This window comes from Aethalodelphis obliquidens, unplaced genomic scaffold, assembly GCF_003676395.1.
Source record: "Aethalodelphis obliquidens isolate GAN/ISIS:26980383/991018 unplaced genomic scaffold, ASM367639v1 scaffold1, whole genome shotgun sequence".
NCBI lineage: Eukaryota > Metazoa > Chordata > Mammalia > Artiodactyla > Delphinidae > Aethalodelphis > Aethalodelphis obliquidens.
In genome coordinates this window covers 59,973,677-59,998,071 of record NW_020837945.1, presented here as the reverse complement: position 1 = coordinate 59,998,071, position 24,395 = coordinate 59,973,677, and the positions used below count along the sequence as shown (strand labels likewise).

Below are 24,395 nucleotides of genomic sequence, written 5' to 3'. Positions count from 1 at the left end.
CTGGGGCCAGATCATACAGTCTCTATAAACAATTAAAAATTTTTATCCAAGGGTGATGAGTATTAAGCAGGAAGCTAACATTAGCAGGTATGCATTTTTTTTTTTTTTCAAAAAAAGATGAGTTTGGTTTAGTATTGTTCAGAGGTTAAAAAACTGTTTCTGTAAAAGACCATAGAGTAAATATTTCAGGCTTTGTGGTCCATTTAGTCTCTGTTGCAAACTACTCAACTCTGCCTCTGTAGTGTGAAACCAACCACAGACAACACATAAAGAATGAGCATGGCTGTGTTTCAATACAATTTTATTAATGGACACTGAAATTTGAATTTCATATAATTGTCAGGAAATATAAATGTAAAACCACTCCTACTTTGTGAACCATACAAAAACAGGCAGGAAGACTGTCTGGCTCCGATACAAAACATGGAAGGGGGCGGGGCTTAAACTCAAACAAAATGTGGAGGGCTGGAGTGGGGAAGGGCTGAGAGGTTCTTTACAAAAGACAGTAAACATCAATTGTTTGTAACCGAGAATGGAGCTGCCACAGTCTCCTGGCCTCACAAATCTCAAATAGTCAATGTGCTATCTGCAAGAAGGGTGCTAAACTCAAAGGTTGTGAACTAAGCTGAAGTGCTATTAATTACATCATGAATGACATGGTGACAGTTTAGACACATGTCTAAACATTGAAGACTTATGGTAAGCTAACTCAAATACCTGAAATAAACTGTCCTTTCTGAAGCAACGCATCAGAGGAACCTTACGAATGAAAAAAAAATGTACTTTTAAAAGCATTCTTTCTCAAAGGCACCATATTTGCCTCCAGCTTTTTCCCCTTTTGTAGATTTATCTTACTGGAGAATTAAATAAAACACACACACACACACACACACAGATTTAAAATCACTCTATTGTCTTAATCAATCTTACTGGAATAGTCTTTTATCTAGATTAATATGCTATGCCTTTAAGGCTTTATTACGCAAACAGCAAGCAAAAGTAACATATTTACTTTTACTCTCAAATTCCCTAATTGAAAGTAAACATGATTATAATATTCTGAACTTAAATTCCCTAAAATAGTTTGAATATATACAAAATTTATTATTCAAGTTACTTGTGTTGTTTTCTAGAATTTTGTAGTTAGGCTGTGTATTTTATGAATTTTGGTTTTTACCTTCTCTTTTAAAAAATAGTATTACAAAAGATCAAGGAATCTAACCAATGTGGCTTTATCACTTTAAAAAACTAGAAGACAACTGAGGCTCATAAAATTACAGACAATACTAAGACTACACCAAGCACCCAGCACTATGCCTGGCACCTAATACTTCCTAAGTGGGAGTTACTATTATTGTTACACATATTACCATGTTAAAAAGAATTGTTCTTCAAAGATTACTAGAACACAGGAAGGGTAGCTTTGTTGTTGATTTTGTTTTCTAATTCCTTTTCTGGGTGAATTCTACAGTGCTCAAAATTCCAATTAGGAGAGTTTTAAACCTGAGATCTCACCTTCAACTTTCATTAAGGTCTGTATAGTACTTAACATAGAGTATATGCATAAACGTTGATTTTTGTCATAGTATAGAGCAGAAATGGTAACCGTTCTCTTTATTAAAATGAGAGTAGAGCGATATTCCCTGGCGGCGCAGTGGTTAAGACTCAGCACTTTCACTGCCGAGGCTGCGGGTTCAATCACTGGTGGGGGAACTAACATCCCGCAAGCCGAGCAGCATGGCCAAAAAATTTAAAAAAAAAAAAAAGGGTATAGTGTCCGCTTGAAATAGAGTTGCATGTTCAATGTTAAAGATAACCAAATAATCCAAAGATCTGAAAGGTATAACTACAGTAAAGATGGTGATACTCCTCGTGTACACATCAAGAACACGGGTGACAAGAGGATCTTTTCAAAGAGGGTTAGATTTTACTCCCAGCCAGCATACAAGACATTGCTTGGCTATGGTGGCCTCAGAAGTAGTCTGGAATTCCCTCTCTTTCTCCCACTTCAAAGAACTTTTTTTTTTTTCTTTTTTCATTAAATTTCAGATCTCAGTTTCTCCCCGGCTCATCTGTAAGCCTGAACTTTGTCATTTCCCAGGAGCTATTTGTTTTCGTGAGGATGCATCCCAACTTACCCGAGTGTGGTAAGCGCAAAAGTGATTTGCAGAGGACGCTCAGATCTAGGGTATAGCCAAACGTAGGCTGCATAGCAGTCTTTGGTTCCTTGTTAGCATGAGAGAACGCACCTGGGAGATTCCCAGAGTACTCGAAAAAAATTGGTATTTGGGGGCAGGGTTAGCCATGCCATGTCCCTAGAGCAACACTGGAGTTTCCAGCCCCCTTCCTGCAGCACGACCTGGTAGGGCACAGTGGAGCTGCGGGGGGCTCATGCCTTAGCACATCTGCTCCGTGCTCTCCCAGGCGGCTGCCATGCACCGCTGGACCTCGCACCCGCAGGCCCACCGCCCTAAGCATCTCCCAGGTTAGGAGCATGGGCATGGGGAGACTGGGCGCCCAAACTCCTAGAAAGACTCAAGGGGGTGGGGGGAGCTTGGGCTTGGGGCTGCCCTGCCAGCCTTAAACGTTCCCTTAAGGAGGGAGAAGGGTCTGTGCTTGGCAAGTTCCCCCACCCCCACCCACTTCTCTCCTCCATCTCCCAACTTCCAGATCACCTTGAGTCCCCCAGCACTCCTGCAAAGTGAAAGCATCCGAGCAGAGCACTGTTTGAAAGACCCAGACCTCAGCAGCTGCCTGAAAAACTGGAAGTCATTCAATACTAAGAGCCCTTAGGCAAAAGCTGTGCACTCCAGTGAGGAGCTGAGCTGGGTAGCGGGGGAGGAGAGGAGGTCAAGTTTCTGCCAGTGGTGTTTAAGCTCCTGCTGCAAAGAAGGAGCCTTTCTTATCAGCTGGAAATCTCTACTCTTCCCCCAAACCATGTTTTTAAAAAGTAACAGTTTTACTGAGCTATAATTTACATACCATAAAGTTCACTTTTCTAAAAGCATACAGTATGGATGTTCCTTAAAAAAACTAAAAATACAGCTACCATATGATCCAGCAATCCCAATCCTGGGCATATATCCGGGGAAAACCAAAATTTGAAAAGATACATGCACCCCAATGTTCACTGCAGCAAGATTTACAATAGCCAAAACATGGAAGCAACCCAAATGGCTATCAACAGAGGAAGGGATAAAGAAGATGTGGTACCTATATATAATGGAATATTAATCAGCCATAAAAAAGAATGAAATAATGCCATTTGCAGCAATATGGATGGACCTAGAGATTATCATACTAAGTGAGGTAAGTCAGACACAGAAAGACAAATACCATATGATATCACTTACATCTGGAATCTAAAAACTGATACAAATGAACTTACAAAACAGATTCACAGATTTAGAAAACAAACTTGTGTTTATCAAAGGGGAAAGATGGTGGGGAGGGATAAATTAACAGTTTGGGATTAACAGATACACACTACTATATATAATATAGATAATCAACAAGCACCTACTGTATAGCACAGGAAACTCTACTCAATACTCTGTAATAACCTATATGGGAAAAGAATCTGAGAAAGAATAGATACATGTATTTGTATTGGTATAACTAAATCACTTTGCTGTACACCGGAAACTAACACAACATTGTAAATCAACTATACTCCAATATAAAATAAAAATCTTTTTTAAAGTTTTTACAAAATAATGGCTATAGAGAAATAAATGTCTGTTTAAAAAAATTTTTAAATAACAAATAACAGCTTTACTAAGCTATAATTCACATACCATAAAATTCACTTTTCTAAAAGCATACAATTCAGTAGTATTTAGCATATCCTGAGCTGTACAATTATCACTACGAATTTTAGAATATTTCATCAACCCAAAAAGGTGGCCAAATTCATTAGCAGTCACTCCTCATTCCTCCCTCCCCCTGGCAACAAATTTATTTTCAACTTCTATGAATTTGCCTATTCTGGGCATTTAATAAAAACAGAATCATACAATATGTGTTCCTTTCGGACTGGTTTCTTTCACATAGCGTAATGTTTCAAGGTTTACCATGTTGTACCATGTATCAGTAATTCACTCCTTTTTATTGCTGAATAATATTCCATTTTATGAATATACATTTTGTATATTTTATGTATACTTTCATCTGTTGATGTTTCTACTTTTGGCCACTATGAATAATGCTATGAATATTTGACTGCAAGATTTTGTGTGAACATATGCTTTCAATTTTCTTGCATACAGCTCTAGAAATGGAATTGCTGGGTCATATGGTAGCTCTATATTCAACATTTTGAGAAACTACCAAACTGTTTTTCAAAGTTTTACAATGCCACCAGCAATGCATGAGGGCTCTAGTTTACCTACATCTTCAACATGAGGTAATGTCTGTCTTTTTATTTTAGCCATCCCAGTGGGTGTGAAGTGGTATCTCACTGTGGTTTTGATTTACGTTTCTCTAACAGCTAATGACACTAAGCATCTCTGCATGCACTTGGTTATTTGTATATGTTCTTTGGAGAAATTACAATTCAAATCCTTTGCCCACTTTTTAATTGGTTATTTGTCTTTTTCTTGTTGAGTTGTAAGAATTCTTTATATACTCTTAACTTGCACATATTTCCTCTCCAGATATATAACTCTGGATGCAAATACCTTATCAGATATATAACTTGCAGATACCTTCTCCATGAGTTATTTGCCTTTTCCCTCTCTTGATGGACTCCTTCAAACACAAAGTTTTTAATTTTGATGAAATCCAATTTATCTATTTTTTTCCTTCGTCACTTGAGCTTTTGATGTCATATGTAAGAAACCATTGTCTAATCCAAAGGTTATGAGTATTTATACCAACAGTTTCTTCTGAGAGTTTTATACTTTTAGACCTTGCATTTAGGTCTATGATCCATTCTGAGTTAATTTTTGTATATGGTATGAAGTAGGGGTTAAAATTCATTCTTTTGCATGTTGATATCAAGTTATTCCAGCACCATTTGGTGAAAAGACTATTTATTCCCCACTGAATTATTTTGGTAACCTTGTCAAAAATCAATTTATGATTGATAATTAATTTTAAGATTTTATTTCTAGATTCTCAATTCTATGCCATTAATCTATGTCTAGACTTTTGCCAGGTATACTGCCTTGATTACTGCAGATTTGTAGTACACACTGAAATCAAGAAGTGTAAGTCCTCCAATGTTATGAACCAAATTGTATTCCCCCAAATTCACATGCTGAAGCTCCAACCCCCAATATGACTATACTTGGAGACAGAGATTTAAGGAGGAAATTAAGGTTAAATGAAGTTGCTATGGTCCAAATTGTGTCCCCCCCAAATCCATATGTTGAAACCCCAACTCCCAATGTATTTGGTGATGGCGCCTTTGGGTTCCAGAACTCTAAGAAAATAAATTTCTATTGTTTAAGCCATTCAGTCTATGGCATTTTTTAAATGGCAGACCTAACAGACTAATTCATCCAACTTTGTTCTTCTTTTTCAAGATTGTTCTTGCTATTCTGGGTACCTTGCATTTCCATATGAATTTTAGAATCCACTTCTCAATTTCTACAAAAATGCCAGTTGGTATTCTGATACGCATTGCACTGAAGCTGCAGATTAATTTGGGGAGTACTGCCATCTTAACAATATTAAGTCTTCTAATCCATGAGCATAAGATTCTTTTCATTTACTTAAGTCTCCTTTAATTTCTTTCAACTCTGTCCAGTAGCTTTCAGTGTACGTGTCTTATACTTCTGTTAAATTTATTCCCAAGTATTTTATTCTTTTTTGATGCTATTGTAAATGAATTTTTTTAAATTTCTATTATCAGATTGTTTATTGTGAATGTATAGAAATATAAGTAATCTTTGTATTTTGATCATGCATTCTGCAACATTACTGAACTTATTTACTGGATCTCGCACATTTTTATTGGTTTTCTTAGGATTTGATATACACAAAAACATGTCATCTGTCAATGGAGATACTTTTATTTCTTCATTTTTTTTTTGGAAATGACAGATCTTTCTTAGAGCTTTTACTCAATTCATGTTGTGTATATCTCTATAGTATATAAAATAGATACATGTGTTGAAATATAAACTTACCAAAGAGAACTTATCTCCTGGCAGTTCTTCTGTTTGAAGAACTAAAATAAATAGTCCCTAAAATTTTTTTTAAAATATTTTAAATTAATTTTATTTATTTTTTTATATAGCAGGTTCTTATTAGTCATCAATTTTATACACATCAGTGTATACATGTCAATGCCAATTGCCCAATTCATCACACCACCAGCACCACCCCACTGTGGCTTTCCCCCTTGGTGTCCATACGTTTGTTCTCTACATCTGTGTCTCAACTTCTGGCCTGCAAACTGGTTCATCTGTACCATTTTTCTAGGTTCCACATACATGCATTAATACAATAATGCAATATTTGTTTTTCACCTTCTGACCTACTTCACTCTGTATGACAGTCTCTAGATCCATCCACGTATCAACAAATGACTCAATTTCGTTCCTTTTTATGGCTGAGTAATATTCCATTGTATATGTACCACATCTTCTTTATCCATTCGCCCACCGATGGGCACTTAGGTTGCTTCCATGACCTGGCTATTGTAAATAGTGCTGCAATGAATATTGGGTGCATGTGTCTTTTTGAATTATGGTTTTCTCTGGGTATATTCCCAGTAGTGGGGTTGCTGGATCATATGGTAATTCAATTTTTAGTTTTTTAAGGAACTTCCATACTGTTCTCCATAGTGGCTGTACCAATTCACATTCCCACCAACAGTGCAAGAGGGTTCCCTTTTCTCCACACTCTCTCCAGCATTTGTTGTTTGTAGATTTTCTGATGACACCCATTCTAACTGGTGTGAGCTGACACCTCATTGTAGTTTTGATTTGCATTTCTCTAATAATTACTGATGTTGAGCAGTTTTTCATGTGCTTCTTGGCCATCTGTATGTCTTCTTTGGAGAAATGTCTATTTAGGTCTTCTGCCCATTTTTGGATTGGGTTGTTTGTTTCTTTAATATTGAGCTGCATGAGCTGTTTACATATTTTGGAGATTAATCCTTTGTCCATTGATTCGTTTGCAAATATTTTCTCCCATTCTGAGGGTTGTCTTTTCGTCTTGTTTATGGTTTCCTTTGCTTTGCAAAAGCTTTTAAGTTTCATTAGGTCCCATTTGTTTATTTTTGGGTTTATTTCCATTACTTCTAGGAGGTGGATCAAAAAAATTCTTGCTGTGATTTATGTCAAAGAGTGTTCTTCCTATGTTTTTCTCTAAGAGTTTTATAGTGTCCGGTCTTACATTTAGGTCTCTAATCCACTTTGAGTTTATTTTTGTGTACAGTGTTAGGGAGTGTTCTAATTTCATTCTTTTACCTGTAGCTGTCCAGTTTTCCCAGCACCACTTACAGAAGAGACTGTCTTTTCTCCATTGTATATCTTTGCCTCCTTTGTCATAGATTAGTTGACCATAGGTGCATGGGTTTATCTCTGGGCTTTCTATCTTGTTCCATTGATCTATGTTTCTGTTTTTGTGCCAGTACCATATTGTCTTGATTACTGTAGCTTTGTAGTATAGTCTGAAGTCAGGGAGTCTGATTCCTCCAGCTCCGTTTATTTCCCTCAAGACTGCTTTGGCTATTCAGGGTCTTTTGTGTCTCCATACAAATTTTAAGGTTTTTTGTTCTAGTTCTGTAAAAAATGCCATTGGTAATTTGATAGGGATTGCACTCAATCTGTAGATTGCTTTGGGTAGTAGAGTCATTTTCACAATATTGATTCTTCCAATCCAAGAACATGGTATATCTCTCCACCTGTTGGTATCATCTTTCATTTCTTTCACCAGTGTCTTATAGCTTTCTGCATACAGGTCTTTTGTCTCCCTAGGTAGGTTTATTCCTAGGTATTTTATTCTTTTTGTTGCAGTGGTGAATGGGATTGTTTCCTTAAATTCTCTTTCAGATTTTTCATCATTAGTGTATAAGAATGCAAGAGATTTCTGTGTATTAATTTTGCATCCTGCAACTTTACCAAATTCATTGATTAGCTCTAGCAGTTTTCTGGTGGCATTTTTACGATCCTCTATGTATAACATCATGTCATCTGCAAACAGTGACAGTTTTACTTCTTCTTTTCTAATTTGGATTCCTTTTATTTCTTTTTCTTCTCTGATTGCCATGGCTAGGACTTCCAAAACTATGTTGAATAATAGTGGTGAGAGTGAACATCCTTGTCTTGTTCCTGATCTTAGAGGAAATGCTTTCAGTTTTTCACCATTGAGAATGATGTTTGCTGTAGGTTCGTCTTATATGGCCTTTATTATGTTGACGTAGGTTCCCTCTTTGCCCACTTTCTGGAGAGTTTTTATCATAAATGGGTGTTGAATTTTGTCAAAAGCTTTTTCTGCATCTATTGAGATGATCATATGGTTTTTATACTTCAATTTGTTAATATGGTGTATCACATTGATTGATTTGCATATATTGAAGAATCCTTGCATCCCTGGGATAAATCCCAATTGATCATGATGTATGATCCTTTTAATGTGTTGTTGGATTCTGTTTGCTAGTATTTTGTTGAGGATTTTTGCATCTCTATTCATCAGTGATATTGGACTGTAATTTGCTTTTTTTGTAGTATCTTTGTCTGGTTTTGGTATCAGGGTGATGGTGGCCTCATAGAATGAGTTAGGGAGTTTTCCTTCCTCTGCAATTTTTTGGAAGAGTTTGAGAAGGATGGGTGTTAGCTCTTCTCTAAATGTTTGATAGAATTCACCTGTGAAGCCATCTGGTCCTGGACTTTTGTTTGTTGGAAGATTTTTAATCACAGCTTCAATTTCATTACTTGTGATTGGTCTGTTCATATTTTCTGTTTCTTCCTGGTTCAGTCTTGGGAGGTTATACCTTGTAACTTGGGAGGTTATACCTTGTAACTTCTCCTTTTTTATTTCTAATTTTATTGATTTCAGTCCTCTCCCTCTTTTTCTTGATGAGTCTGGCTAATGGTTTATCAATTTTTTTTATCTTCTCAAAGAAGCAGCTTTTAGTTTTGTTGATCTTTGCTATTGTTTATTTGTTTCTATTTCATTTATTTCTGCTCTGATCTTTATGATTTCTTTCCTTCTGCTAACTTTGGGTTTTGTTTGTTCTTCTTTCTCTAGTTCCTTTAAGTGGAATGTTAGATTGTTTACTTGAGATTTTTCTTGTTATTTGAGGTAGGCTTGTATAGCTATAAACTTCCCTCTTAGAACTGCTTTTGCTGCATCTCATAGGTTTTGGATCCTCGTGTTTTCATTGTTATTTGTCTCCAGGCATTTTTTGATTTGCTCTTTGATTTCTTCAGTGATCTCTTGGTTATTTAGTAACGTATTGTTTAGACTCCATGTGTTTGTGTTTTATACGTTTTCTTCCCTGTAATTGATTTCTAATCTCAGAGCGTTGTAGTCAGAAAAGATGCTTGATATCATTTCAATTTTCTTAAATTTATTGAGGCTTGATTTGTGACCCAAGATGTGATCTATGCTGGAGAATGTCCCACGCGCACTGGAGAAGAAAGCGTAATCTGCTGTTTTTGGATGGAATGTCCTATAAATATCAATTAAATCTATCTGGTTTATTGTGCCATTTAAAGCTTCTGTTTCCTTATTAATTTTCTGTTTGGACGATCTGTCCATTGGTGTAAGTGAGGTGTTAAAGTCCTCCACTATTATTGTGTTACTGTCGATTTCCTCTTTTACAGCTGTTAGCAGTTGCCTTATGGATTGAGGTGCTCCTATGTTGGGTGCATATATATTTATAATTGTTATATCTTCTTCTTGGATTGATCCCTTGATCATTATGTAGTGTCCTTCCTTGACTCTTGTAACATTCTTTATTTTAAAGTCTATTTTATCTGATATGAGTATTGCTACTCCAGCTTTCTTTTGATTTCCATTTGCATGGAATATCTTTTTTCCATCCCCTCACTTTCAGTCTGTATGTGTCCCTAGGTCTGAAGTGGGTCTCTTGTAGACAGCATATAGATGGGTCTTGTTTTTGTATCCATTCAGCAAGCCTGTGTCTTTTGGTTGGAGCATTCAATCCATTCACGTTTAAGGTAATTATCAATATGTATGTTCCTATGACCATTTTCTTAAATTGTTTTGGATTTGTTTTTGTAGGTCCTTTTCTTCTCTTGTGTTTCCCACTTAGAGAAATTCCTTTAGCATTTATTGTAGAGCCTGTTTGGTGTGCTGAATTCTCTTAGCTTTTCTTTTCTGTAAAGCTTTTGATTTCTCCATTGAATCTGAATGAGATCCTTACCGGGTAGAGTAATCTTGGTTGTAGCTTCCTCCCTTTCATCACTTTAAGTATATCATGCCACTCCCTTCTGGCTTGTAGAGTTTCTGCTGAGAAATCAGCTGTTAACCTCATGGGAGTTCCCTTGTATGTTATTTGTCGTTTTTCCCTTGCTGCTTTCAATAATTTTTCTTTGTCTTTTCCAATTTGATTACTATGTGTCTTGGCGTGTTTCTCCTTGGATTTATCCTGTATGGGACTCTCTGTGCTTCCTGGACTTGGGTGGCTATTTCCTTTCCCATGTTAGGGAAGTTTTCAACTATAATCTCTTCAAATATTTCCTCGGGTCCTTTCTCTCTCTCTTCTCCTTCTGGGACCCCTATAATTTGAATGTTGTTGCATTTAATGTTGTCCCTGTGGTCTCTTAGGCTGTCTTCATTTCTTTTCATTCTTTTTTCTTTATTCTGTTCCACAGCAGTGAATTCCACCATTCCGCCTTCCAGGTCATTTATCCATTCTTCTGCCTCAGTTATTCTGCTATTGATTCCTTCTAGTGTAGTTTTCATTTCAGTTATTGTATTGTTCATCTCTGTTTGTTTGTTCTTTAATTCTTCTAGGTCTTTGTTAAACATTTCTTGCATCTTCTCGATCTTTGACTCCATTCTTTTTCCGAGGTCCTGGATCATCTTCACTATCATTATTCTGAATTCTTTTTCTGGAAGGTTGCCTATCTCCACTTCATTTAGTTGTTTTTCTGGGGTTTTATCTTGTTCCTTCATCTGGTACATAGCCTCTGCCTTTTCATCTTATCTATATTTCTGTGAATGTGGTTTTGTTCCACAGGCTGCAGGATTGTAGTTCTTGCTTCTGCTGTCTCTATTTCTTCATTTTTAATGTGGACGTCTTTTACCTCTTTTTCTTGCCTAATTTCCCTGGCTAGAACCTTCAATACAATGTTGAACAGAAGTGGCAAAAAAAGGACATCCGTGCCTTGTTCCTGACCTTAAGGTGGAAGCATTAGTCTCTCACCATTAAATATGTAGGTGTGAATTTTATCAGGCTGTTGAAATTTCCTGCTAGCCCTAGCCTGTTTTATTTTTTATCATGAAAGGATGTTGGATTCTGTCAAATATTTTTCCTGTATTAATTGAGATGATCATGTTTTTTGTCCTCTATTCTAATATAGTGTATTGCATTGATCAATTTCCATATGTTGAACAACCTTGTATAAATCATGGCATATAATCTTTTTATATGTTGCTGACTTTGGTTTGCTAATATTTTCTTGAGGATTTTTGTGTCTACACTCATAGACACAATGAACATAAATATTGGTCTTGTGATGTTCTTTGTCTGTTTTTGGTATCAAGGTAATACAGGCTTCATAGACTGAGTTGGGAAGTGTTCCCTCCTATTTAATTTTTTGGAATACTTTGTGAAAGACTGAAAGATTGGTATTAATTCTACTGTGACATTTGGCAGGATTCACCAATGAAACCATCTGGGCCTGAGCTTTTCTCTGTGGGTAGATTTTTGATTACTAATTCAATCTCTTTCCTTGTTATAGGTCTATTCAGATTTTCTATTTCTGATTGAGTCAGTTTTAATAGTTTGTGACATTCTAGGTATTTGTCCATTTCATTTAGGTTAACTAATTTTTTGGCATACAATTGTTCATAGTATAAACCCTTTATTTTTATAAGGCCGGTAGTAATGTTACCACTTTCACTTCTGAATGTAATAATTTTAATTTTTTCTTGGTAACCCTAGCTAAAGGTTTGTCAATTTTGTTGATCTTTTCAAATAAAGAACTTCTGGTTCTGTTGAATAACACTATTTTTCTATTCTTTATTTCATACATTTCTCTTTTTTAAATAAATTTATTTATTTATTTATTTATTATTTTTGGTTGCATTGGGTCTTTGTTGCCGCATGCGGGCTTTCTCTAGTTGCGATAAGCAGGGGCCGCTCTTTTTTGTGGTGTGCAGGCTTCTCTTGTTGCAAAGCACGGGCTCTAGGCACGCAGGCTTCAGTAATTGTGGCACACAGGCTCCGTAGTTGTGGTTTGCGGGCTCTAGAGCACAGGCTCAGTAGTTGTGGGACACAGGCTTAGTTGCTCCGTGGCATGCGGGATCTTCCCAAACCAGGGATCGAACCCATGTCCCCTGCATTGGCAGGCAGGTTCTTAACCACTGCGCCACCAGCGAATTCCCATATATTTCTCTTCTAATCTTTATTATTTCCTTGCTTCTATTCGCTTTCAGTTTAGTTTCCTCTTTTTTCTAATTTCTTAAGGTAGAAAGTTAGTTTATTGATTTGAGATCACTCTTCTTTTTAAATATAGGTGTTTATAGTTATAAATTCCCCTCTTAAGCCCTGCTTTAGCTGTATCTCAGAAGTCTTGGTATGTTGTGTTTTTGTTTTCATTTAACTCAAAGTATTTTCTAATTTCCCTTGTGATTTCTTCTTTCACCATTGGCTTTCTAGGCGTGTTATGCTTAATACCCACTTTTTTGTGAATTTCCAAAATTTTCTTCTGTTACTGAATTCTAATTTCATTCCATTGTGATCAGAGAACACATTTTGTATTATTTCAATCCTTTTGAATTTAATAAGGCTTGTTTTATGACCTAGTGTATGGTCTATTCTGAGAATGTTCCATGTACACTTGAGAAGGATGTGTATTCTGTTTTGAGTGGAATGTTCCACAGATGTCTTTTAGTTCTAGTTATATAGTTTTGTTCATCTTCTACTTCCTTGTTGATATTCTGTCTAGTTATTCTATACATCATTTAAAGTGGGGTACTGAAATCTCCCAACTATTATTGTTAGATTGCCTATTTTTCTCTTCAGTTCTGCCAGTTTTTGTTCCATGTATCTTATTTATTTATTTATGTTTATGTGGTGATTTATTTCTGTTCCATATATTTTAGAGTTCTCTTGTTAGGTGCATATAAGTCTATAATTATTATGAATTCCAGATGGATTGACCTTTTTATTATTATAAAATATTCTTCCTTGTCTCTACTAATTTTTGTCTTTAAGCTTATTTTGTCTGATATTACTATAGTCACTTCAGCTCTCTTTTGGATATTGTTTGCATAGTATATCTTTTTCTATCCTTTTACTTCCCATCTGTTTCTATCTTTAAATCTAATGTGTCTATATATGGAATCTAAAAAATAAAAAGAAAATGGTTCTGAAGAACCTAGGGGCAGGACAGGAATAAAGATGCAGACGTAGAGAACAGACTTGAGGACATGGGGAGGGGGAAGGGTAAGCTGGGATGAAGTGAGAGAGTGGCATGGACATATATACTCTACCAAATGTAAAACAGATAGCTAGCGGGAAGCAGCCACATAGCACAGGGAGATCAGCTCAGTGCTTTGTGACCACCTAGAGGGGTGGGATGGGGAGGGTGGGAGGGAGACGCAAGAGGGGGGAGATATGGGGTTATATGTGTATGTATAGCTGATTCACTTTGTTATAAAGCAGAAACTAACACACCATTGTAAGGCAATTATACTCCAATAAAGGTGTTAAAAAAATTTTTAAATCTAATGTGTCTCTTATAGATAGCATGTAGTTGGATCATGTTTATCTCTGCCTTCTGCTTGAGGAGTTTAATCCACTTATGTTTAACAATTTAATGTAATGTCTGCTATCTTGCTATTTGTCTTCTTGCTAATGTAATGTCTGCTATCTTATTAGGTCTTTTTTGTCCCTCTATTCCTCCATTACTGCCTTCTTATGTGTTAAATAGATATTTCTAGTGTGCCATTTTCATTCCCTTTATGTTTCTTTTACCATATTTTGGATGGTAAGTTATTATTAAGTTATTTTCTTGGTGGTTACTCTGGGGATTACAATTAACATCTTAACTTGTAACTATGGATTTTGTTTTGCTTCAAGTTTCTTCTTGGATTTGAATAGTCTAGTCAAAATTAACCACAGAAAAATAAAAAAGAGCTTTCAACTCACAAACACTGTTTAGGTACGCACTGGGAGGTTGCTATTATAACAAGCACCAGCCTCTGGTATGAACACTTACCTTGTCTAACAGTACATTCTGCCACAACCTAAAGATACTGAGGTAACTTCTATCCCTGGCAGCAAAAGATGTGAAGAAAAACTGCAAAGACAAATAATAGGACAATTTTAATGTCATGGAAAAAAAAGGGGAAGTATCTGTCATGACAGTCTGCTGTGACTTGATATGGTCAAAGCAAACTAGTAGGTCACCATTGCCTACTTTATATACTAATTTTTGTTAAACTTTTCATTATAATAGAAAAAAAACACGTAACTGGTGCATGAACAAGGTGTCTTTTAAAATTGTACCTTACAGCAAAATAACTTTATCAATATTTACTAGGGAAAGGAGCTTGAACTGGGTAGCTATTTACATTCATTGTAGTTTAATTATTAAAATCAATCTAAATAAACATGAAAAAAATTAAAATTTTATTTATTCTGAACTTTGCAGAGAGATATAATTTGGTGGCCGTTTGAGCCAAATATACACAAAGAATAAGAGAAAACTGCAAGTGGACTTCAGAGATAGATTTATTTTAAGGATCCTAATTTAAAATTATATCATCTTTCATAGTCTTCTAAAAACATCCAGAAATACATAATCTCAATTAATGATAGATATAAAACACCCATGTTAACACTAAACTTTGCTTTCAATGTTGTATAAGAAAAATAGCATACTTCAATCTATAATTCCATGTTTGCTTTTAGCCCCATCTCTTCCTCTGCATGTAAATGATTTTTGCAAAGTCGTATCTTATAATAGGCTTTTATGAGAAAATATGACAAGTGGCAGCACTAAATACAGTCTCTCAGTGGATCGTCTCTTCTGATCCCCCAGTTAGTGACTTTGCATGACTGACCGGCTATTTTTAGGAATGAGAAAGCTCAGTTCCATTTTTGATTTATTAAATAAAATGCCAAACAAAATAGTATTTGAGGTGTTTATATTTTTCATAGAAAGGTTTTAAAGTAGTATTTTTCCAGTTAATAAACTGAAACCTAGTTTATATAATATTCTTCAAAAAGCAAAACTTTTTATCATGGGGATATATCTAGGAGCTCTTCCAAACACAATTACACATATAATATTGTGACCTAATGATCACTATTTACTACCCTTTATCTCCTTTTCTTAGACCAAATTTTAATAATCTTACAACCCTGTATGTAGATATATAGATAAGAAAAATCTCCTAGTCCATCTCTTTTTCACCATGGTGTTATGCTTATTATTCCCACTTTTTAAACTAAATACTTTGCTATCAACTTTATCCACTCTTATATACCAAAACCACATTCTCAACTCCTTAACACTCCCATCTTTCTGGGCAATCCATGTAAATTACCATCTTATTTTATTCCTTGTTAGATATCCAACTTCAAAAATTTACTAACAGGGCTTCCCTGGTGGTGCAGTGGTTGAGAGTCCGCCTGCCGATGCAGGGGACGCAGGTTCGTGCCCCGGTCTGGGAAGATCCCACATGCCGCGGAGCGGCTGGGCCCCTGAGCCATGGCCGTTGAGCCTGCGCGTCCGGAGCCTGGGCTCCGCAACGGGAGAGGCCACAGCAGTGAGGGGCCCGCGTACGGCAAAAAAAAAAAAAAAAAAAAAATTTACTAATATATCTTGCTTCTATAATAACCTTAGAGAGTTTCCTGGTTGCCTACTGGTTAGGATTCCAGGCTTTCACTGCCGTGGCCTGGGTTCAGTCCCTGGTTGGGGAACTGAGATCCCATAAGTTGTGCAGCGCAGCCAAATAATAAATAATAATTATTATAATAATAACCTTAATTTGTGAGGAGTTCTGCATAATAACATCTCTAAGCTGCTGGGGCATAGAACGTATGCTAGAAATGAAAACAACTAAAAGTACAATGATTAACCTTCCCTTAACCATACAGTGCATGGAGGGATAAATACTTAGTGTAGATTTTTTTTCTCCATGATGATGGTAAAAGAGATCACTGAATCAATACAGTGAGGTAGTTAGGACCAGTGTCTCTGCAATTAAACTACCTGGGTTCATATCCTGGTTCTACCACTCAGTTCTATGACTTTGAGTCACTTTTATTTTCTTTAGTTTCCTCATCTACAAAATGAGAATAATTTCAGTAGCAAATTTTTGTGAGAACTAAATGAGAAAATACATGTAAAAAAAACTTAGCACAATATTTAGAACAAGTATGTTCGGCAAATACTAGCTGTGGTTATCATTATTAAAATTTAAATGCTTGGCCTTCCCTGGTGGCGCAGTGGTTGAGAGTCCGCCTGCCGACTCAGGGGACACGGGTTCGTGCCCCGGTCCGGGAAGATCCCACATGCCACGGAGCGGCTGGGCCCGTGAGCCATGGCCGCTGAGCCTGTGCGTCTGGAGACTGTGCTCCGCAACGGGAGAGGCCACAGCAGTGAGAGGTCCGCGTACCACAAAAAAAAAAAAAAAAGAATAAGCTTATTTTAGGTCTTGTTCCCTTCCTGAACAGTTTGGCCCTAAAGCTGTTTAGCGGAACAGAGGAAAGCAAGGCATCCACGCTAGAGGTAAGGGCAGGGGCGGAGGAGCTGCAGTAGCCCAAAGCAGGGTGTCAGAGAAGAATGAGGAGGTTGTCCTTGTAGAAGGGCTGCCCTGTGTGGAGTATCAGAGCCCAAGCAGGGTGAGGAGAGCTTTTTCAGGATGAGAGCCCTAGTGTGGTGGTGAGATGGGCAGCAACCTGACTCTACGTGTCAGAAATCAAGTGTAGGGAAGGGGCGGCAGAGGAGATGAAGATGCGTTACATACAGGTCCACTGATCAAAGTAAATATATTAAGGATAATGGGAGCCTGGTTTCTCTCAGTCAGGGAAGGGAGTTACAAATACAAAAGGAAAGGGATTTCCCCGGCAGTCCAGTGGTTGAGACTCCGCACTCCCAACGCAGGGGGCATGGGTTCCATCCCGGTCAGGGAACTAAGATCCCACATGCCATATGGTGCAGCCAAAAAAGAATGAAGGGGAAAAGTCAAAATAACTCTGTGTTGTTGGACTAGAATTAGAGGTATTCATGTGAATTGGTGATTTACCGTTCATAGATCGACAGATAAACGTAGATGTGTAAGTGGGAATATACGTGTGCGTATTATGTATATAGGTGTGTAATTTATCTATATATTGTATATCCCCTTGTTCTGCTCAGTTAGAGGGCTCAAACAGTGATACCCTATAGCAGTGAACAAACTGGCTTCTAAATATCAGTCTCCCCCAAAACAAAACAGGACTTCTTGGAGAAATGGCTGATTCCAGGACTGCGGCAGAGAAAACCTGTAACATCTTGTGCTAAAAAGCAAGAAAGTGCTCAAATAATGCTGAGAATGGTCAAAAGGACACCGGAGCCAGCCTGAGGGGGCTCCCACTGGCCAAATTTGGGACAATTTGAGCATCAAAATAAATAATGATAGCAATGGATTATAATTCATTGAATAAAATAAGAAGCTATGAGGTCATATTGATATAAGTAAATAAATGAATACATTTTATGAGGCATAGTATATTTACATAGTTTCAAAGTAGTTGAGCACAAAACATTATTACAAAGGAACATAGACTAACTTTACAGTAATATCTGGCAGACACCACCTTATTCAAGTGATCGAAGTGAATATCACCAGTAATGGTAGAAATTAAATCATGTACCACTTGATAGGATGCAATGGAAAGAAGAGAGTATCACTTCTGTGTTATTTCTGTCAAAATTGTATAACTTAAACTTAATCATAAGAAAATATCAGACAAACACAACTGAGGGATATCCTACAAAATAACTCACCTACAATCTTTAGAAGCATCAAGGGCACAAAAGTTAAGGCAAGACTAAGGGACTAGTCCAGAATAAGGAAATTAAGGAGCATGACAGCTAAGTGTAATACATATTTCTGAACTGGGCCTATTTGCTATATAGGATTTTATTGGGATAATTGAGGAAACTGAAGCGGGTTTGAGAACTGAGCAGTGATAATGATCAATGTTAATTTCTTGAATTTGATGGTCATGTTGTGGTTATGTAGGAGAATGTCTTTGTTAGAAATACATGCTATATTTTCTTTAAACACATATTAGGTTCATTTCCATCTGCCATCTTTTTGGGGGATGAAAAACTCCCTAGCTGAAATATGTTTGCTAATAAATATAACTTGAGATTTTTCTTTGAAATTAAACTGTAAAAATGTTTAAAAAAAAAAAGAAATACATGATAAACTATCTGGGATCGTGTCTGGAGTGATAAGTCTTCAGAGTGACAACTTATTCTCAAATAGTTCAAAGGGGAAAAGTTCTTTGTACTGTACCTGGCAGTGTTCTGTAGGGATGAGATTGTTTAAAAAGAAAACTGAGGGCTTCCCTGGTGGTGCGGTGGTTGGGAGTCCGCCTGCCGATGCAGGGGACACGGGTTCGTGCCCCGCTCTGGGAGGATCCCACATGCCGCGGAGCGGCTGGGCCCATGAGCCATGGCCGCTGAGCCTACACGTCTGGAGCCTGTGCTCCGCAACGGGAGAGGCCACAACAGTGAGAGGCTCACATAACGTTAAAAAAAAAAAAAAAAAAGAAAGAAAACTGAAAGTGCATGTGAAAGAAACTTTACAAGATTAAAAAGTATCATCATAATGATTCAATCTCATGATCGTGTTTCTCTCCCCTCTCCCCTGCTCTCTTTCCTCTTTTTCATTTCCTTCCTTCCTTCCTCCTTTCCTTCCTTTCTTCCTTCTTCTTCTCCTTCATTCCCTTCCATACTTTCCTTTTTTCCTTCCTTCCTTCCTTCCTTATTTCTTTTTCTTTCTCAGCATTATGCTTCTTATGTCACATACAGAGCCCGTATCAATTTTCCAGGTGGGTAGAAAAAGATTCTTCATACCAAGAAATGATGGATATTGTAGGTGGATAATAAAAATGATGGCAATTAAAGAAAATCCCCATTCTAAAAAAGATTGTAGTGATTATGTGTTTATTTGTATGCTACCAAATCTCTGTTCACTCTGGTTTTTATTAGTTGCTATTGTGCAGGTATTATTGACCAAACAACGATCATGGAATTATAGGGTATTTAGAAATAATAAGGATATTTGCTAAGGCTAAGGCTTGCTAAGGCTACCTACCTCTTATAATGAAGAAATGAAAAATATGGGAGAAATTTCTCTGTAAACTATAAACTACAAAAAATTTTAGCAGTCATTTAAAGTTAGTCACTAATAAGTATTTAAGTATACAGAAATCTAGTATTAATACTATTAAATATTCCTAACTCCAAGAAGAATTGCTTACATTCCCAACATTGATGATCAGTATGAGGCAGATTTTCTCCACATTATGTTACAAGGCAAAGGTAGAAAAGTTTTTCACCTTTTCACCCTCTGTAAAGATCTGGATAGCATTTGGGATGAGTCGAGCGGTCTTCTCCTTGGTCATAAAGGTTATGTTCTTTAAAGCAATAGAAATCTAAACACACAAAAAAGGATAAAAAATTGCAAAACGAATTTCTCAGAAACATACACAACACAAAATACCAAGTATTACATCAATCTAGTCCAGAATATTCAGGTGAAAAACCTAAAGGAGTTAATAAGCACATGCCCGCATTCTCTGAGATAAACACAGTGAACAGGTATTCTTCCCTTCAGTAATTTCCTCCATCAGCTCCTATACATAATATTAGGATAAAGTGTGAGAAGACACATGGGTATTTATGTTCCACATTAACACACACAAAGACACATAAATACACACAAAAAATTCAGACAGTCTGTCACATAAGACATGCTTTTGGCAGCCAAAAGGAGGTATGTTCAAGCTTTTTTCAACCTGAAATCTCTCTTCCCAACTATATTAAATATACACAAATGGAGCTCAATATATTAAGAAAAATATATTACACATTTATACTACACATAAATATATTTAGATGTATACAAGTATAGATAAATACATGTAACTTACTTTGAAATCTAAAGTACATTGTTTTCAGAAGGACTGTATACATTTCTATCTATGCAACTATTTGTATCAGCAAATCAAATGAAAATACATCTTACTGTAGTTTCCCATCTGAAGATGTTGCTATAGAAACATAGCCAGTTTTCTGAAAGGTATAGCCGTCCCTGAAGCAAAATGTCCCTCTGAAGAGCACAAGCATAATCTACATTAAAAAATAATAATAATAAGGAACAGGTTAGTAACAAAAAAATGTGGCAACTTCATAAATCTTATACTACTTTAACACATGGAAAGTCATCACTTTGTTCATTAGTTCATTCATTCATTCATTCACTTATTCCTATACTTTGGGCACTATACACCAGATATTTTGCTAGTCACTAGAGTTACCAGAAATGGACCTTGCCCTCATGGAACACTGTCTAGAGGGGAAGGCATACAATAAACAAATAGAAAAATAAGTATAATGACCAAAGTGTGGAGAAAGCTGAGAGCATATAGCAAAGGGTATACAGGTATGGGGGAGTGGGCAGGGAGAGTATACATGGAAAAGTTCTCCAGAAAAAGTAATCTATAAACTGAGATCTGAAGATCAACAAAGGGTCAGCAGGAACATGAGGGAACAGCATGTGCAAAGGCCCTGTGGTAGAAAGAAACAACATCTTTGAGCAACTATACAAAGATAGATCTCTTGCTAGAGAAGCTGGAGAAGCTAGCTCATGTAAGGCCTCACAGGCCATGGCATAGCGTGGATTTTATGAAAAGCCATCGATGAGTTTTAAGTGGGAGGACATGATCAGATGTATGTTATTAAAGACCACTTTATTCACACTGTGAGTATGGATTCAGATAAATCAGTTGGAAATCCAGGGGGGAATTGATGGTGGCTCAGACCAAAAGATGACAGTACTAGAGAAAGAAGTAGTTAGATTCAGAGATATTTAAGGGGTAGTACTGATGGGGAATTGGTAACTAATTAGATGTTGGATGAGGGTGAGGGAGGGAACAAGGATGACTCTAAAAATTGTATACATTTTAAGTTTAGTTTCAAGTTTGATCCTCTCTACCTCAGCACTATAATCCAGCAAAATCAGGAGTGCTCTGGTAAATGCCACTGTCTACAAGCAAGTTAATACTATGCCTCTAAGATTAAGACCTGTCTCTGTGACTGAAGTAAATAGCATTGCTAAATTATTAATAATATAAGATATAAAGAGCTGCTGTGAAGAGATTTAGTTTAATTGATAAATTTTAAAACTATATAAAGTGATTAGCAATTTTAGGAAAAAGTTATTGAGGTTATGAACCTTAAAATATTTCAATTTGCTTGTGGTAAATTTCTAAGCAAACACTAAAAATAGAGCAAAGGAATGCAGTCTTTCACAGTGCTTCCTTCAGCAAAACAAAACTGAGATGCCATCAAACCAAAAAAAAGAAAAAAATCCTAGTAAATAAGCAGATTAAGTTACTCTTTTACTAGTATGCATCTCTAAAACAGGGACGGGGCTAAAGGTCACCTTGAAGTATCCTGAAATTTTTATCTAAAACGCTGAAACACTTTATTAATTCCATGCCTCTCAAATATCAGATCAGAAATACCTGGTAGATTTATTAAAACACAGATTGCTAGGCCCCTCCCTGAGTTTCTGATTAAATACATCTGGGCTGGGGGCAGAGTCCGCACGTCTAGCAAGGTCCCAGGTGATGCCAACTTTGCTAGTCTGTGGACCACATTTTGAGAACAGCTGCACTATTTTACATTAACTCTATTCAAAGCTATGCTAACATTTTAACTGAAGACTAATTGATATAGATTGACAGATTTTTTCCAGTGGTTTTTAAAAAGTCTCCCTAAAACAGGTGTGTTTTATTGTAGTAAACTTATACCTCACAAAAATTGATTTTTTGTAAGATAGTTTCCTAGCAATATGTCCTAGGCAAGAAATGAAAAAAAAATTTTTTTTAATTTATTTTTTTTGGCTGTGTTGGGTCTTCATTGCTGCACGTGGGCATTCTCTAGCTTCAGCGAGCGGAAGCTACTCTTTGTTGCAGTGTGCGGGCTTCTCATTGCAGTGGCTTCTCGTTTCGGAGCATGGCCTCTAGGCGCATGGGCTTCAGTAGTTGTGGAGCGCGCATGGGCTTAGTTGCATCCACGGCATGTGGGATCTTCCCAGACCAGGGATTGAACCTGTGTCCCTTGCATTGGCAGGCAGATTCTTAACCACTGCGCCACCAGGGAAGCCCAGGACTAATTACCATTTATCTTTAGAACGTGTAATGGTTGTACCTGCCTGCCTATATAAAAGGGTGAGATTTCTTTCTGCCTTCACAATGTCTTTTGCAGACTGCCTGTGATGCACATCACATTCTAGTTTAATGTTTATTCAATAATAAAACCAAGTGTTTTCTTTCTCTTTTACTTTTGTGGAGAGGTTTTCTGGGGTGGTAGGATATTTTGTTTTTAATTATATTTTCCCAACACATGTTCCAGCATGAAAATCTGCCTTGTTCACTCATTTAATCAGAGAATTAAAAAATGTTTTGAGCAATGACATCACTGAAAAAAGCATTCTCCCAAGGTGAACACATTCAAATCAACAAACATATTTAGCAGTGTAAATATTGTTATTTTAGTACAAAACTAGTACATAGAACTTCCGGTCTAAGTTGACACGTGTCTACTTCCCCTCTTGCTCCAAAATTCCTTTGAAATGACAGGGAAAACGTATGAAAGAGATTAAATTCGTAACAATGCTGAGGGGTGGGTATAAAAACTAGAAGTTTTGATAAATTTTAGAAGACAAAAAGTGGATAAAAATGTATAAACCACAGCGTGGAGAAAGCCTCAGCTCAAAAAATATACGGGAAGGCTGCAGCAGAGATAACAGCCACTCTTCCCTATGCCACCCCAGAGAGACTTCACAATTAGAATCAGCAGGTACAAAGAGGGACAGCTAGAACAGGGACAGATATCAAATAACTGGCTGGTGAACTCCCTATGGTAGAGGTCAGCCACAGTCACCCACATCTTCCAACACAGTGGAGCTGCTATAGCTTTGCAGCCTCATCATCATTTGCTGTTGTCAGTTGTTTTGTTTTTGTTTTTTAATTTAATTTAATTTTTTAATACTTTTTATTTATTTATTTTTGGCTGCATCAGGTCTTAGTTGCGGCACGTGGGATCTTTTGTTGAGGCACGCAGGCTCTTCCTTGTGGTGCTCGGGCTTCTCTCTAGTTGTGGCATGCAGGTTTTTTTCTCTCTAGTTGTGGTGCATGGGCTGCAGGACACTCGGGCTCTCTCGTTGAGGTGCATGGGCTCAGTAGTTGTGGTACGTGGGCTTAGTTGCCCCGAGACATGCAGGATCTTAGTTCCCTGACCAGGGATTAAACCCACATCCCCTGCATTGGAAGGTGGATTCTTCACCAGTGGACCACCAGGGAAGTCCCTGTTTTTAATTTTAGTAAGACTATTAGCTATGCTGTTTATTTAATTGTGCTTTTAGTTTGTATTTCCCAATGACAAATGACAGTGTGCAATTTTTAATATGCTTATTTGCTATCCATATATCTCCTTTGGTAAAGCATCTGCCTATTTTTTAATTGGGTTGTTTGTGTTCTTACTGTTAACTTTTAAGAATAGTTTCTATTCTGGATAGAAGTGTTTCTTTAAAAAGAAAAAATCAGATATGTGATTAACAACTGTTTTCTCCCTGTGTCTTATATTTTCACTCTCTAAAAAGCATCTTTTGCAGAGCAAAAAAAGTACAATTTATCAATTCTTTTCTTGTATGAATCATGCTATTGGTATTACATCTAAAAATTCACCATCGAATCCTAGTTCATAGAGATTTCCTCTAGAAAAACCCAGATGTTTTCTTCTAGAAGTTCTAAAGTTTTACAGTTTACATTTAGTTCTATGATCCATTTTGAGGTAATTTCCGTAAAAAGTGTAAGGCAGGCATCAAGGTTTGCTTTTCTGCATATGGACGTCTAATTGTTCCAGCACCATTTGTTGAAAAGACTAACTTCTCTCCATTGAATTGCCTTTGCACCTTTGTCAAAAATCAGTTCACAATATTTGTATGAA

At 36.8% G+C, this 24,395-nt stretch overlaps 1 protein-coding gene across 1 annotated transcript in view; it reads right to left on the bottom strand.

The window, feature by feature from the left end:
- Positions 1 to 24,395, bottom strand: part of GRAMD1C (GRAM domain containing 1C) — an 81,806-nt gene that overhangs the window by 37,559 nt on the left and 19,852 nt on the right. The window contains exons 3-5 of the mRNA XM_027105058.1: positions 20,407 to 20,510; positions 19,718 to 19,813; positions 14,373 to 14,453 (exon numbers count right to left, since the gene is read on the bottom strand). Of these exons, the coding sequence (XP_026960859.1) occupies positions 14,373 to 14,453; positions 19,718 to 19,813; positions 20,407 to 20,510 (281 nt within the window). The remainder of the gene's footprint in view (positions 1 to 14,372; positions 14,454 to 19,717; positions 19,814 to 20,406; positions 20,511 to 24,395) is intronic.